Genomic DNA, 16,433 nt, shown 5'->3' on the forward strand with positions numbered 1-16,433 from the left:
TTCTGGGATAGGAGGGAAAAAAACACTCTGGGTTGTTTAGATTTCTTTAACCCAATCTCAATCGCCTTGGGCGGCGCTAAGCTCCAGATGCAGCAACGGTCCATCCGGTGGCCTGGTGTGCGGCCGCTGCCCGCTGGTCAAACTGTGCAGCTTCTGCATACCTTTTCATGAAATATAAAAGTGAAATTACTCTTGTTCCTTCCAAACATATTAAAAGTTACGCTGCATTCTAATGCAACATGTAATACATACTGACATACTTACATGTCGAGGTGGCACTTTAAAGAGAAGAAATAATCATTTGAATGTTTAAATGCAGTGAGTTGGGTATGACGTATATCAGTGGTTCTTAACCTTTTTTGTGCCAGCGCCCCCCGATCCATTATCCAGGTCCCAACCGCCCTTCCGTCAAATAAGATGTAGGCTAGTTGCCCCGAATATTAATGATTACGCCCAAATATTACGCCTATTATTGCTGTTACTATTGTTATCACAAATCTCAAAAAAATCATATAATTGAATGACAAACAACATATTTATTAGTTTCCCAGGTATCAAAGAAGCCATGTGAATATAGAAATTATATTTACAGGTGTTTAAAAAAAGATGCAACCATTTGACATTCAATTTAAATTAGGTAACAGCAGCCAATCAGAACGACTAGATATGTAACGTTCAAACGTTACATATTAGGCATTACAAACACTAACAGTAGCCAGTCAGAAACAGCTAGCAATTTAACATTCAAATCTAGTTTTCATTCAAATCTAAATCTATAATCAAATTGTTCCAACGGAAAAGAAGCTGGTACTTATCAAGGGGTAAAAGCAGGATTTACTTCCGAAAGGAAAGAAGTTTACAACCTTTGAAAGTTAGTGAGAGCCCTTTGTTGATGCTTAGGAGAGTTTAGGTTTGCTATCGCCTGTCTTGCGAGTAAGTAAGTAGCAGAAAAAAACGTTTGGAGAAACGCAACCCCACATCACGCTGCGTTTTGCGGAGGTGTGTGAGTCCCGTACAGTAAACAGTTACATCACTGCCTCTATCGCTTCCACAAGAACGTTTTAAAACACCAAACAACTGCCCGGGAGTTTGGGGAACAGCTAAATGTTTGCCAAACAACACACAGCACAGTCGATGTCTCTCGCTCGTCTCTTTTCTTTCTCTCTTTCTCCGTGAAATGAAGCTGCCTTCAGGTGCAGTAGGAAACGCTGAGTTCTATAAACGATCGGACGAAAAACTGTTACTGTGAAATATAAAGTCTACTTGTGCTACATTGGGGGGTTAAAAAACACAACAGGACGTCGCACCATCCTGCGGCGATTGCTTTTTTGTTTCTTTTTTTTATCTGAACGCAGCTTCACGCTGAAGTACGGAGCTCATTTAAGATGATACTCTGACGTCCCGTTTCCATATAGGCAGCACGGAGCTGCGCCAAACATAGCTGACAGAAGTGCAGAAGAGAAGAAGAGTTATGATACACCGTCTCATCCAGTCGCAGTGCTGTAAACTGGCAGGTTTTAATGTTGCAGATCACTGTTTTTTGCAAGTAGTTTAAAGTGTAAACATGTATTGTTATTGTGAATCTTTGGTTTAAACTAGCTTTCAAACAAACGCCCCCCAAGGGCACCTCAACGCCCCCCTTTCCAAAATATTGCTTCCAGCGCCCCCGTCATCTTCTGAACGCCCCCGTTGAGAAACACTGATGTATATGAAATATTTACATGCATAGACACAGATTTCAGGTAAGTGCAGGGCTAATAGATTTACAAAAATGTAATACTGTCCATTTACAGAGGCAGAGGGCATTGAAATGTATGTCTGATCGAACTGTTAACCCATAGTAATAGAACAACATTTTTATGTAAAGATATATATATATATATATATATATATATATATATATATATATATATATATATATATATATATATATACTGTAAACATCGTCAACTGGCAATTTAGACATCACCCAACCCTAAACCCTATGTCATGTACAAACAGTAAAACTTGCTCAACCCATTCTGAACTCCTACACTTCCAAAGCCTATTAAGATGTTTTCCTATAATGTATAAGGACTGATTCATCCCACAGTGCCCAAGCCTCAGCCTACAGATTTGAACAGAATATCTTCTGGATTCATAACAATACCTGGCTTTTTAAACCTGTGCTAGCAAATAATAAAAGAGTCTCCTTTTGGTCTCATTTTCCCAATATAACTTAATTGATTTTTCTTCCAAATGATATGTTATATCTGTCTCTATCTTTCTTAAGGCTTGATTTTGCAATACAATCAGCTATTTTATTTTCCTCAACTCCAGCATGAGCAGGAATATAACATGTCAAAATATCTGCCTATTAATCACAGTCTGTACACACCCCCACACCAATCAGGTTACATAACTGGTAGTCCATATCCACGACGTTTCATTTCCGGGATTGTTCAGAGGCCTGTACTATGAATCAAGACCAACATGCCCTGGATTTATGTCAGTTACCTGGCTTCACCTAACCTAACAACCGCGGTCCTGCATAAGCTGTGTCACGACAGTGGTTCACAACTAGTTCAGTCAACCCAGGGTTTTCCAATCCAGAGACGCATGCGTTCACAAGAAAGAGGCTGTTTGCACAGCATGACCAATCACAAACATCTACCAGAGCCGCATATTTTACATAAGAAGAGCAAACTATAATTCTACATAAATATGAAGAACACAGACATGGTTTTACAGGCAAAACACAATACAGTCACTGCTTCCTAAAACAGGAAGGAAAGCTGGCTAAAAAAGCTGACATTGTTCTGCGTAAATCACAACGCTTATCAATATCACTTCCAGTCTATCAGTCAGGACCAAGCTCTGACCATAATTACACTTGTGCTTTCCATAAACTGTTATTGTTTTAGCCTATTATTTCAGTTGCAACCCTGGCAGTGGTAAGCAATCGTGGGAGCAAATAAAAAATATAAAAATAGAATTAAAACCGATGTGCACATTGGCAACACACGGCTTAAGAAGCCGACAAATAGCCTATAGGTAATTCCCTCCGCTGAAAATCTATATCTTTCATTAAAATACCCATCAGGGAATGTTAACGGGGTTGTCGGTCTGTAAATGTTTTAAGTTTTACGAGCGTACCTCTCTTTCTCCACGCACCAAGCTCCACCGGATCTTCTAAGAGCTGTGATCAACCGAGTACTGATTGGTCAGTAGGCGGTGCTTTTACACCGGTTGATCTCTAATCTCCAACATAACCTGCTCCCGAACAGGTTATGTCTGGCAAGTCAGACCAGAGGACAGGATGCTCTGTAGGACAGCCTTGTAAAACAGATCCACCTTAAAACTTATAAACTGCCTTCTATTGCATCATAAGCACAATGCCTCTTTATTGCGAGCGACCCATTTTTCTATCACTGCAGACTTACCTTTGAAGAAGACTGAAATACTTCAGTTGTTTCATTAGTTATTGTATTGTTCTTACATCAACTCATGCATGAGATACTATTCATTCGTCTACATTTCTGATAGGTCATGAAGTACTTGGCTGCATGAATTAATCAATGCCTTCATGATAATTCATGGACCTTTACCATAAAGTGTTACCAAAAAAAGTAAAGGAAAAGTCAGCCCGTCCTCACCCAGGAAACGATCACATGGGTCGATTGTGCAAGCAGCTCATAACGGCCGACAAATGTTTCTTATTAGGCGCAACTCGAAGATATAATAGAATACAGTATGCAGGTGTATAACATGAACAAAAAGTAACATGTAACTGAGAATCAGTGCTAGCATTAGAAAGTTAGGCTAACAAGCTTCAACTTACATAACGGAATACAAACAGAAGTGGTTTTCCCAACTGTTGAATGAATTTAGCAATTGATGACAGCAGCCATCCTGTTAAAGTCAATGTGAGAGCTTATCAAATATTACTTTAATCTGTGTTCTCATGACACTGTGAAGAAGTAAGGTTATATAAAGTCCTCTGAGGATTTATGTTCTATCATTGTAGGATTCTCTGCATTAATATGCTAATGTATCATGAACAATGAAGGTTATAATCTTCGGTACAGTCAACTTTTTCATCTAAAAGAAATAAAGTAGCACACAGTGGTGAAGTCAGGTCTCTACTTTATTGAATATTCTGCTCAAGAAGAGAGGAAACATATCCAACAGGTGTTGCAGTGTCACAGGAATCTGACATTTCTTCAGCTCTGTAAACATCAGCAGGGTTGGCAACAAAATGGTGTTAACAGTGACTCCCCCATTTCTTTCATATTACTTCTTTTGCATTGGGTTGAACAAGCAATTGTGTATCAATATTAGCTGTTTCTTTACGTATCAGCAAGTAGAATACAAAGTTACAATACAAAGAATTATCTGGGATGTACCAATGAAAGTTTAAATTGCTAACCTTAACCCTCGTGGAGCACAGACTAGTTTAAGAAGAAGGCTGTGCATCGAATCAATATCAACTGATTAACAGAAAAATATAATCAACACTAATATGGTTAACATCCAACATTAAAAAATGGTGTTAACAGTGACTTTCCTTTGAAACAGTACTCATTAATTAAACCCAAAGTTAAGGCTAAGATACAGACTTATCAGAATGCTAAATTAAACAATAAGTACTTAAGCTAATTGATATCCCATCACCAACATTATAAATTCTAACTAAACAAGTTAATTATTTTTCTTTTACATCAGCTATGAGTTATGAGTTATATTTCAACATACTAGTGCTGACAGAGCAATTGAGTATCCATATATGCTCTGTATCTTTAGTATCAAGAAGTAAGCAATGAAAGTTTGAACTAATTATAAATTTGTGAAGTACAAGCCAGTTTTACAATAAAGGCTGTGCATCAAATCCACATGAACTGATAACATTACACACACACACACACACTTGATGATTACATTTTCAATGTGTTGGGTCCCTCTGGGATGGAATACATTGTATCGCTACTTACAAACCAAGAATCTAAGAAGTATTTATCATTACTCCTATTCTAGTGGACACAGGTACGCATCGTTTTGTTCACTAAAGACCAAGAGTCCTGGGTAAACAGGCTCAGTGAATGTGGTTCGAATGGTGTAGAGGTGCCTCAGTGTGTTAGAGGAGACTCTGTAGAAGGACAGAGTGCCAGCAGGCCAGTCCAGATACACCCCAACTCTGCTACAGCCATCAGAGGGATAAGGATTTCTCCACACGTCCTCATTATTTTTCAATGCAAAAAGTGAGTGACTGCTGAATTTGTTATTTTCGAAAGCCCACGATACGGCATTACGTCCAAACTGGCTCTCTAGTTTGGCTGATTTTCTTTCAATTTCCCTGTATGCAACAGCAATATTAACACAACAATTTTGAGCGAAATTCTGACTCCACTTTACCTCCCAGTAATGTTGCCCAGATAAGCTCTCTTTGCACAACACCTGGTGTATTTGTGTAAACCTCTCTGAGTGATCAGGATACGACTGCCATGCTCCATGTGTTGCCTTCTTGTTTCCCTCAGACAGAATGAGGTTGTAGTTTGCAGTGTTTGGGTCCAGGTTGAGATCACAGGCATCTGATGGAGAGACCAAAACAAATGTGTTATCAGTTATTCTGATGAACAGGTTTCTGGAGGAGAGTTATTAGTACAGCATGTTTTTTTAAATCAAAAAAACATGGAAACAGACTTACACCAGATCAGTTGTCTTCTGTCTGTGATGGTCTCCACAGGAGGGAGGACAGGCTTTGAAAAATCTTCACTGACCAGAATGCCATTCTTGTAATGGTAGATGGTTGCTCCTGTGTATTTCTTGTTTGCAATGGCTGCTATGAGGAAACGGAATCGACTGTTGTTCTTCAGTGCTTTAGCAATGTTATGGAAAGCTTTGGTTTTTTCTCTCATTTTGGTGACAACTTCAGCTGAGTAGTACCATGAATCTTCATTGGTACTTCCTAATTTAGGGAAGTGCAAGTATTCGGCCATCACATCAAGGTCGGTATCACCCCTTTCCACTGAAGTGAAAACAAAGCACAGAACATCTTCTACACCTGAAGCAAGAACCTGTCTGTCAAGCTCTGACTGATTTGGGACGATCTTTGTTCCCTCCATGGTATCTACACAGGATCTGATGATGTTGATTTCTCTCTCTTTACGATCCAGCCACTTGCTTAGTTTTTCCTGACTGAATGGTGACTTGTCTCTGTCTTCAAAGAGTTGGTCTAGTGAGCTCTCATCTTCTTTTCCTTCACGGATGGAGGGAAGTTTCTTCGCCAAGGCCTGCTGAAGTTTAGATGAATAATTACCACACAATGTTTGGAAAGTGATCATCTCTTCTCGAATTACAGGAAACTGCTCCACCACTTTATCTTCCAGAGAATCGTTGCATCTTATTTCTTTTTCCTTTAAATCGTCTAGGCTATACTGCGCCTTACTCACTAGACAGTCTTTGATCCCTCTCGTCAGCTCAGCAGCTTCGGAGTTGAAATTCTTCAGCGGCATCAGCCAGACCTTCACTGGAACAGCCTTCTCTCCTTTTTCTCCCAATAGCTTTGGGAGTTGTTCGTAGGTCTTCACTGCATCTTCAAATGTTGCAGGGTTTCTATCAAGAATGAAGTCTCCGTAGAATTTGCAGGATAATTTCTTAGTCAGGGCTGTTTGTTCATCAGTCTTTTTGACCTCAGTTTTCGCCTCAATGTTAACAATTAACGCTTTTATCGCAGCATGCATTCTGACCTGGATGTCCTGAACACTGCTGGCCTCTAACTTCTCACTGTCAAACACAAAGAAAGCATTTGCCCCATAAAGGATGCCTGTGACTACATGTGTTGCTGAGCTCTTCTTAATGACATCCATCTGTTGGGTTTGCATGGTTAGTTGTTCAATCATTAACTGCTTGAAGTTGGTGGTAGTTTTGTACTGACACATCACTCTGCTCTGATTGTGGAATTTCTTCTTATCATTCAGATACTTGGCAGATCCTCCAACTTCAACCAGTCCACCCAGGACACTGGCCTTCAGAGAAGCTTCAACATCCAGCAGAGTGCACTTGGATTCAGTGGAGTCATCTGTATAAACCTGAACGTCACTGGTGCGCTGAGAGCTTTCAGTTATCTTGCCTTGTAGAGTTTTATCATCCCACAATGTCAAACCTATAGAAATTGGAAAACATCAGTTATCTGATAAAGTAGCAAAATTATTTTGATGATGGCCGAGACCTATCAGAGGACAGCGTGTGCAATTATACTCTGCGACTGAACAGAGAGCAATACTCCCCTCTGTATGTTGGTTGACGTGCTGACGTTTACAGTAAGCGTATTGTCTCCAATCTGGTCTCACAGAATTCCGTGAAATGAACATGGCCCCTTAACTCAAAATCTGTGGCAGTTTCACGGAATCGCCGAAGATTCCGTGACGGGCCCACAGATGCGATGCCTGTCATTGACTTACATAGGCATCGCATCTGTGGGCCCATCACAGAATTTTCGGCGATGGTCTACGCACAGATTCCCGGATCACAGCAAGTTTATTTCTGCTAGTTGGGCTGCAGGAGAGAAGCTGTATAGCTTTGCTATTAAGACAGAACACGATATGGTCCGAGCTGGGCGCATGCAAAGCCAATTTCCCACAATGCAATGTGGGCATTCATATCAGAGAATCTGACAGCGATCAGCGGATCTTTAACGCCAGTATCGCTTCAATGTACATATATATAATCAGTGGTTTTGTCGAGAGCAACAGCACGTTGCTCTGTTTTGTTCTAGTAAGTTATGCACTGTAATAACGTTTAAAAAAATCAGCTGAAGACTCCGGAAGTGACGTAGTAATTACCGCTCCGCATCTGTGAAAGCTTGCTGCATGCTGCACGTTGTAGCCTACGTGAGAATTTGTACAATAAATATACCAATAATGAAAAAATAGTGTTTTATGCTCATGTTTGACTTATTTGCATTTGTTTTGACTTGTTCTGTTGTGAAAAACAAAAAATAAACTACTTACAAAGAGAAGCATTTTTTATCTTCTTTTCCATGCATTGTTATTTAAAAACGCAATTTTCTAATTTTGTAGTTGATGAATGTTAATAGCACAGATTAAAGGGGGAAAAACATGAGCATATGTATGTGTGGGACTTAGTTTGATTTAACATCACACTGCATTATTAGTTGTTTTAAATGAATTACTTTTTCTTTTGTTTTAGTTACATTTTTTATTAGCACCATTTATCATTCAGACATACAGAACATATTCCACAATATGTGCCAGGTAATATTGGATGGTGCACAGAACAGAGAAACACAAAATGAGCAAATAACTGACTTTTTTGAAATATCAATTTATGGTAGGCCTAACATATTAATTATTATATTCAGAAGAATATAATCAATCAATCACCGTGGTTACAGCTTGAAGCCATCCTAGCCTTCAAAATTAAGAAGGGACAAGTTTTAGGAAGCATTTTCAGGAAATTAAAAGGATAAGCAGATTGTTGCTGAGGTTTTTGTCCACAGAGATGTATATAGCTTTGTTGTGTTGTGTTTTGGTATTTTTTTCACAAACTGAGGAGTTGGTTGTGACATGGGTCAGAGGGTATCGGAGGCAGTGGCGCAAAAAGTGGGTATGCGCTATATGCGCCACACAGGGGCGCAGCACCATGGGGGCGCCAAAGCAATGGTAAAAAATAAATAAATAAAAAAAAGATTTAAAAATAATTTTTTATATCTACCTGCTTTTGTGCGTTTTGAAATAATTTCTGCATTTTGTCAATGTTACATAACATTGTAGAGGACTAACAGGCTAGAGTAGGCGCCCTATCTCATAAGATCATAGAATTTTGACATACTGTAGAAGAGGGAGCAGGGGGCGCTCCCTACTATGGCCACGCCAAGACCCGGGCTATTGAAGGGCGGGTCTTGGCGTGGGCATAGTAGCATTCGTGATAACGCGAGCGGGGGCGCCGTGAGTGCTGAGCGAGCAGGTACAGTAGTGAGTTGGCGTCTATGGAAAAAGATGGATAAAGCAAAAAAGCTCTTGCGGGCTAAACATAGAAAAAGAAAGAAGGAAAAGGAGATGGCTTGTCAAGGGATGTGACAGCAGTTAAATAAGTGGATGGTGAAAGGCAACAGGTAGGATTTAAAGTGTGACGTCTGTGTTTGGAGGCTTGTAAATATTCATGTTAACAGACTAGCTAGCGTTTGCTAACACTGGGAATGTAGCAGCCAAATGGGGGTTTACTGATAGCTTAGAATATGCAAAATCGAGGTTGCTGAGCTGAAAACTGGTAAATATAAGGTAGCATGTACAATAGATGACAAGAATCTGGAAAACATAACTAATGCAATAACTCTGGTACTATGGAATCATGCATATATTTTGTTTTACCATTAGCTGTCAGACATACAGGCTATAGTTACATCTGTTGGGTGACATGGAAGCTGTAATTACAGGGTCACATCTCTCTCTTTAAAGGTCTGTGCTAAGTGGCTCTCCATATTTGTACTTTTTAAAATCCAAAATGTGAATGTAATTTCAACAGAAGCACAACCTTACTGCATAGTAGCTGTCTTATCTGCTGCCATCACCAGGCTGATAAGAATTGAATCTAGGCTGCTATATTTAACAGTGAGTTCATTTCATTCAGGTGTGAGGATGGTGGATCAGGAAAGACAGGGGAGAGGCAACAGGTAGGTCTAACATTAGGTGGAAGTGTAGGGGGAGCCACTTTGATACCAACAGATTAATTTCTTAATATTATTAATATGGAAAAACTAATATGGAAAATCAATCTAATAATGTTTGTTTGACAATATGTCTTAGTGGAGAAGAACACAGGCAAGGAGTGAATGAGACAGACATGAGGTTGGTGATGGCATCAAGTAGAGATGAGACCAGTGATGGCATCAGGTAGGAGTTCTATTAGACCACACAAAACTAAATGTCCAGTATGGTTTGAAGTTCTGTTGACCAACCTATTCACTGTGTCCTTTTGGGCGAAAAATAGTGCAGACAGAGATGGAAAATATAACAATTAGCCTATGTCTGACAGCGGGGTACGTAGTAAACAAATCAGAACGCAAATTTAAACATCCGTAACACATATGCTCGAATGCCATCAATGATGATTTATTTATTGTAATGAAAATACAGTACAAGAAAAAAGTGGGCTACAATAATGTGGTTGCCACGGGGGCAACCAGGGGTGATGATTAGGTTGCCACTTGTCACAATTTGGTTTGCCAAGGGCAACTGTTAATGTTGAGCCTGTATTTATATATACAGTATGTATGTACATATATATATGTACATGTATACCATATCATTAATTAATTATGGTAGGCCTACAGTGGCTGATATACTTTAAAATAAACCTTTATTATTTAAAGCCCATACATGATGATGTCTGGCACACTTCTTTATTTCTTTTTTGTGGGGGGGGGGGCGCCACAATTGTTGCTGCATCACCCTCTGACACTGGGTAGTTGCGCCCCTGATCAGAGGTCATAAATGATGAACCAATCCATCGGCTCTGCTCCTATAGGCACCTTGGTGTTCATGTGGACAACACCTGGCTGGAAGGCCCGTGTTCAAAGTGTGTGTTATCATTTAGAGCAGACACTCACGGTGAATCAGAGGGTTTATGTTATACAAGGCTGCATTACAGCATATTCATATGTTAGAAAGCATGACAATATCTAAAAACATCTCATTTAAAGTTTGGTTGTCAAGCGACTATCATGAAGGTTGTGGAGAGGAATAGAAAACAGTCTCTCCAGGCAAGCGCATAGAATATGGTCTGATCTTTATTCTCCATGCCAAGTAGCTCTTATCCTTTGCTGGCACCCCAATGTAAACTAAATATTTCTAAACTATAGGCCTAATTTGGACCTAACTCAATTACAACTTTAAATAATGTTGCTTAAGGCTGGTTGTGCAATAGCTTCATCATATGACACATAGGTTTGTGTGTACGTCTTGTCATGGGATAAGACCAGCTGTTATAGAAAGCTCTGGACCTCAGCTGTCATGTAGATATGGTCACCAAAGTTTACCCACTGTAAGCACTGTCAAATATGGTAATAAGCTATTTTCACCTATTCAACGATTAGATTTTTAAAATCTGGTGACACCAGTGTGTTCCCCATCCCCCAAAAACTCCAGGGTGTATTCAAAATTCTACACTGCCAACTTCTAATTATGAGAAATATACCAATATACTTTAAAACTACAACTCCCATAAGAGACGCCACAGAAGCTGTTACAAAGCTAGCGTACTTGTAGTTCTTCCGGGGTGGGTGGGGGGACATGTTCGACTCCTGTGTTTCTTTCTGTCTGCCGTGAGTGGGCTTCATTCCATTTCAGATTGCCGCGACGGGCCGGCCGGCCGAGCAAACAGTTCATGAGACAAATACATGAAACTTTATTTTATTATTATTGATATCTTCATTGTTTAAATCCTCAAATACAACGTTAGACAAAAACATCATTATTACGAATATTATGTATTTTTATAGTTCCTATCCGATAAAAATACCAATAATAGCAAAGCTATACAGCTTCTCTGCTGCAGCCCGACTGGCAGAAAGAAACATGCCGTGATTAGGGAATCTGTGCGTAGACCACCGTCATGGAATTTTCGGAGATTCCATGAAACTGCCACAGATTTTGAGTTAAGAGGCCGTGTTCATTTCATGGAATTCTGTGAGACCAGGTTGATTGTCTCATGTCCGGTACTCCTGTCTCAAGGACGCTACTTTGCTGCTCCAGCAAAAACTTACTCAACTCTGCTTTATTGTTTAATTTAGCGGCTAAGTGCCTGGATTGCATTTAAACTACACTAGTTATACTCAAGCACTTATAGTTTTCTTCTCTTACAGCGACTGTCTCACTGATCTCACAATTGTTAAAACGCTGTTAGCTACTTTAGCCTAGCCATTAGCAATGGTTAATTAGTGGGAATGCTGTTCAACAGCATTCCCACTATTGTTATTCTGTTCTTTATTAGTGGGAATGCTGATTCAGCAGTCACATAACCACGGTGTCTGTCCCCCGACTCAGATCGGTTAAATCAAAGGTAAAACAAAAGATGGTCTATACTTAACAACCTAATTGGAATTAAAACAAGCACTGCAATGATAGAACAGAATATGAAAATTAGATTTGGACTATTAAATATTAGATCTCTGTCTTCTAAAGCAGCACTAGTAAATTATCTGATATCAGATAATCAAATTGATCTATTCTGTCTTACTGAAACATGGCTGTGCAATAAAGAATATGTTAGTCTAAATGAAACCACTCTTCCCAGCCATAATCATACTCAAATTCCTAGAGGCTCAGGCCGAGGAGGGGGAGTTGCAGCAGTCTTTGATTCAAGCATGTTTCTAAGCATAATTCTAAACTTAAACTAAATAATAACTCGTTTGAAAGCCTTGTTCCTAATCTTCAACATCCAACATGGAAAACATTACAGCCAATTATATTTGTTGTTGTTTACCGAGCTCCAGGTCCATTTTTATAATCTGAGTTTTTATCCTGCATAGTCCTTAAATCAGACAAAGTACTTATTGTAGGTGATTTTAATATCCATGTGGACGTTGACAACGATAGCCTTTCAACTCACTACTAGATACTAGCTCTGAGTAGTGACAACTTCATGAGCTTCTTTAATGATAAAATTACAACAATTAGAAATAAAATTCATCACCTTTTGCCCTCAACTCTTAACGTTTCACCTTTAAACGCAGGACCGCTAGAAAGAACGAGAAGACCTGACATATACTTAGACTGCTTTTTTCCAATAGACCTTCAACAATTAATGTTAAAGGTCTCTTCAGATAAGCCATCTACTGGTCTCTTAGACCCCATCCCAACAAGGTTACTTAAAGAAGCATTATCTGTGGTTAACACTTAGTTACTAGATATGATCAATATGTCTTTATTAACAGGTTATGTACCGCAGTCATTTAAAGTAGCTGTGATAAAAACCTCTTCTGAAAAAACCCACCCTCGATCCTGAGGTCTTAGCCAACTATAGACCTATATCTAATCTCTTCTTTTAAGAATGTTTTAAAAAAAGAAGGGTACTAAACAGTTGGCGACATTAAAGAATGGCTTGTTTATTGCTAAGGCCATATCGTCAAAATGAAATGTTTAATAATAATGTAATCACTATAACAATAACTTATTTCACTAGTAATTAGCTGTTGAATGACAAAAACAACCACCAGATGGGAAAAGGGCATTTAACAACAACTTTTAATGCACCACGAGGCTGTAAATTACCAGTTTCATTGAACGCACCGTCTGTGTTTTTCTGACAACAGCAGCTGCAGATTGTTACATCCCGGTGTCGGAATCCTCCACAGTGAAAGACAGACAAACTATACACTGTTTAGCGTTAGCTGTCAGCATTGTAACCGTGTTTAATCCAGCTACTAGCTAGCGGTAGGCTAACGTTAGCTGCTGTCAAGTATAGTGTTAACTAGCGTCACGTGGAACAATGTTTCTGTTTCCTGTAACGTCTGTTTCAGAGCATCAGAGAGAAGTGCAGACATATCAGTGGCACCAGAATGAGGCACCGAAATCCGAGTTGCTATTCCTGCAGCAGCAGGATGTGTTACGAGTAAGTACAGCAAAATAGTAGCCTGTTAGGTACGACGCAAAGCCGAGTGAAGTGAAAATAAATTAATAAATGGCGGCATGCAATTAATACAATTAAAAAAAAATTAACGCATTATGCTCGGCCCTTAATCGCCTCGCGATTAACGCGTGAATGCTGACAGCCCTAATTATAAGGCATTTTAAATGCACTAAAAGCTAGCTGGCTAATGACAGACTAGCAGAGCAACTATAATATGTTTACTTTTACGTCCGTTTTGGACGGAAAATATGGCATTTTAAAAGTAGCCTACATTTACGGTAACTAGCTAACGGTAGACTACAGAGAAAGCGTGATATTTTTACCTCCGTTTTGGAGCGACGGAGGGAAAATATTTCAGTGGACACATTAAGTGGAACCGAAATAAGGAACCAAAATGTGCACTCTAATCCGGTCCGATTCCTACCGGTTGCGTAGGAAGGTTTCGACACCCAACCCTAGATTTACAATGCATCATAGCACAGAGACGGCACTGGTGAAAATTACTAATGACCTTTTAACTGCTTTCAGACAAAGGTCTTGTCTCCGTACTTGTCTTACTAGATCTTAGTGCTGCATTCAACACTATTGACCACACCATCCTGTTACAGAGACTGGAACACTTAGTTGGCATTGGTTTGAGTCCTGTGTGTGTTTTAAATTCAAAACGCAGGGAGCGAAGACAAGATAATTAATGTTAGCGACTAGGCTAGCCTTAAGTGCCTGTTTCTTTGTTCTTCGAGCCCATGTTAGCTTATCTACCTTAACAGAGAGAGAGTTTGTGCGTGCGTGCATGCATGCATGCAGCCAGTGACAGAGCTCTGTCCCACTCTCATGACGACAATCACCTTAAACCTGAGAGCACAGGAGAGGAGGAAGAAAGAGTTGGAAGACTGCACACACAACCAAAACTATGTTTTCTGCTCTGCTAATCACACTAAAAACTAATTTGGACCAGAGTCGGGTTTCATAGGCAAGGCAGCGTTATTTGTACAGAACATTTCAGCACCAAGGCAACTGAATGTGCTTTATACTAAACATTGAAGAGCAGTTAAACCTGTTTAAAATATAAAAACAGCAAATATAGAATAAGACATGTATAAAATACAAGAATAACAGTTACAGTGCAGTATGAGAAAATGGGGCAACCCTAGTCCAGGATATTGTTAAAACGGCTCCACAGATATAATTTGGGGCTAAAATTCTTTACAATTACATTTTTCATTTTCATCGCAGGATAATATACCAACAATTTATCCTGCATCCCTAATATATTTAACTAATAAATGGTCACAACTATTGTACATTGTAGAATTACAAAGCATTTGCTAATTATTTTAATAGTGCATATGAATATTAAAGAGGTGAGGTTAAAGTAGTGTTACCACTTAATGAAATGATTTCAGAGTTCCTTTAAGTAGAACTATGATAGTCAAATATATTTAGAAATATTTTTAATAATAATGTAATCAACACTTACCTGGGATCAGTCGATCTGTCCGAGCATCATAGAGCATTCCCAGGGTGAAAGGTCGACCCAGGGCAGCAACGTTCATGTTATCTGAGGACATTTCTCCAACCTGTTGAGAAAGTGAACACAGCCTTCAGTACTTAATGTATACTCTAAAGTAGTACGAGTGTTGAGAGTTTCTAACACTGGGAGTCAACTCTTCTCCTTTACACACACAGGATGACAAAGTTAAGAGACAGACAGACTGACGGTCTGTGGTGATTACAAATACAGTATTTCTTTGTAGTCTATTCTGACATTGCCAACCTTACACAGTTCAGTAAAAGTTTAAATATATATCTGTTTTTCACCCTCTGTCTCTGTCCAACCAGGTTGTTCTCACCTGGTGAAGTTGTGTAGATCAGATGAGTTGTATTAGAGTCTTCTTGACTTCCAACAGGAGCTTCCAGTGTGATGATCTGAGCTGTGAGATTCCTTATATCCTGTCAGAAAACCTGTGACCCCTCCCTCTGACATGCCTGCTGCACACCTGGAATCTTGGCAGATCACTTATTCGTGATATGACAACAACCTTTTTTGTTCTCAGATGTTATGTAAAATGGGAGTTAACGTTCCTTCCTGATGCCAACAGACAAAACGACTTAAATAAAAAGATAAATCAGAGAAAGACACAGTCTATTGTGCTAAAGTCATCACACCCACCTCAAAGTTCTGTACAGCACAAGAGGCACAAGAGGCCAGATTTCCAAAACTCTACTGGTTTATCTCACAAGTTAATTAAAGACCCCGGGCAGTAGCAATATCCCATGTGCATTCTGTACTCATTCTAGGGATGTTTTTTTTTTCATTGTTGCGCTATAAAAAGACAATGTCAATAAAAGAACATTTTTAATCACAGCGAAAATAAATTAAGACACACAAATACAGGCGTTCCCATTCTCTGTAAGTAACGTTTAAGTGTATATTAACTATTAACTATTTATTACGATTTCAAGACAGATTTAAAAATCTTTGGCACATTCATTTCTGATATAAACCAAGGTGGGGAAAAGCTTTCTCATGAAGCAACAAATATTCAAAACAGGGAAAAATACACAAAGCCTGAAGTCATGAAGTAGCATGAGGTCATACCTAGAAGGGACACACCAGACGGGTCAGCTGACGTGTCTGAAAATGGATGCAAAGTAAGAAATACATCTGTGAAATACAGTAGTGGTACGCAATGAGGAATGATTAAAAAATGATGAACCATTTAACGCACCCATATTATGCTCATTTTCAGGTTCATAATTGTATTTTAAGGTTGTACCAGAATAGGTTTACATGGTTTAATTTTCAA

The 16,433-nt window shown here is 39.2% G+C and overlaps 1 protein-coding gene across 2 annotated transcripts; it reads right to left on the reverse strand.

Moving 5' to 3' along the window:
- Positions 1-4,108: 4,108 nt before the first annotated feature.
- On the reverse strand, positions 4,109-15,581 carry LOC144536747 (stonustoxin subunit beta-like). Of its 2 annotated transcripts, none has more exons than XM_078280007.1 (4): positions 15,477-15,581; positions 15,104-15,203; positions 5,684-7,141; positions 4,109-5,567 (listed from the first exon to the last, which is right to left on the reverse strand). In XM_078280007.1, exons 2-4 carry the CDS (start codon positions 15,192-15,194, stop codon positions 5,005-5,007), a joined length of 2,112 nt encoding a protein of 703 aa, XP_078136133.1. In that variant the 5' UTR covers positions 15,195-15,203; positions 15,477-15,581; the 3' UTR covers positions 4,109-5,004. The 2 variants fall into 2 exon arrangements, with proteins under 2 accessions (XP_078136133.1, XP_078136135.1); XM_078280009.1 differs by having other exon boundaries at positions 15,445-15,526.
- Positions 15,582-16,433: the final 852 nt, after the last annotated feature.

This window comes from Sander vitreus, chromosome 21 (assembly GCF_031162955.1).
Source record: "Sander vitreus isolate 19-12246 chromosome 21, sanVit1, whole genome shotgun sequence".
Lineage (NCBI taxonomy): Eukaryota > Metazoa > Chordata > Actinopteri > Perciformes > Percidae > Sander > Sander vitreus.

Coding starts and splice junctions, on each gene's coding strand:
- LOC144536747 (XM_078280007.1), bottom strand. CDS start 15,194: ATGTCCTCAGATAACATGAACGTTGCTGCCCTGGGTCGACCTTTCACC. Junction 7,142..15,103: donor GACAGATCGACTGATCCCAG/GTAAGTGTTGAT, acceptor CAATTTCTATAG/GTTTGACATTGTGGGATGAT. Junction 5,568..5,683: donor CAGAAGACAACTGATCTGGT/GTAAGTCTGTTT, acceptor TCTCTCCATCAG/ATGCCTGTGATCTCAACCTG.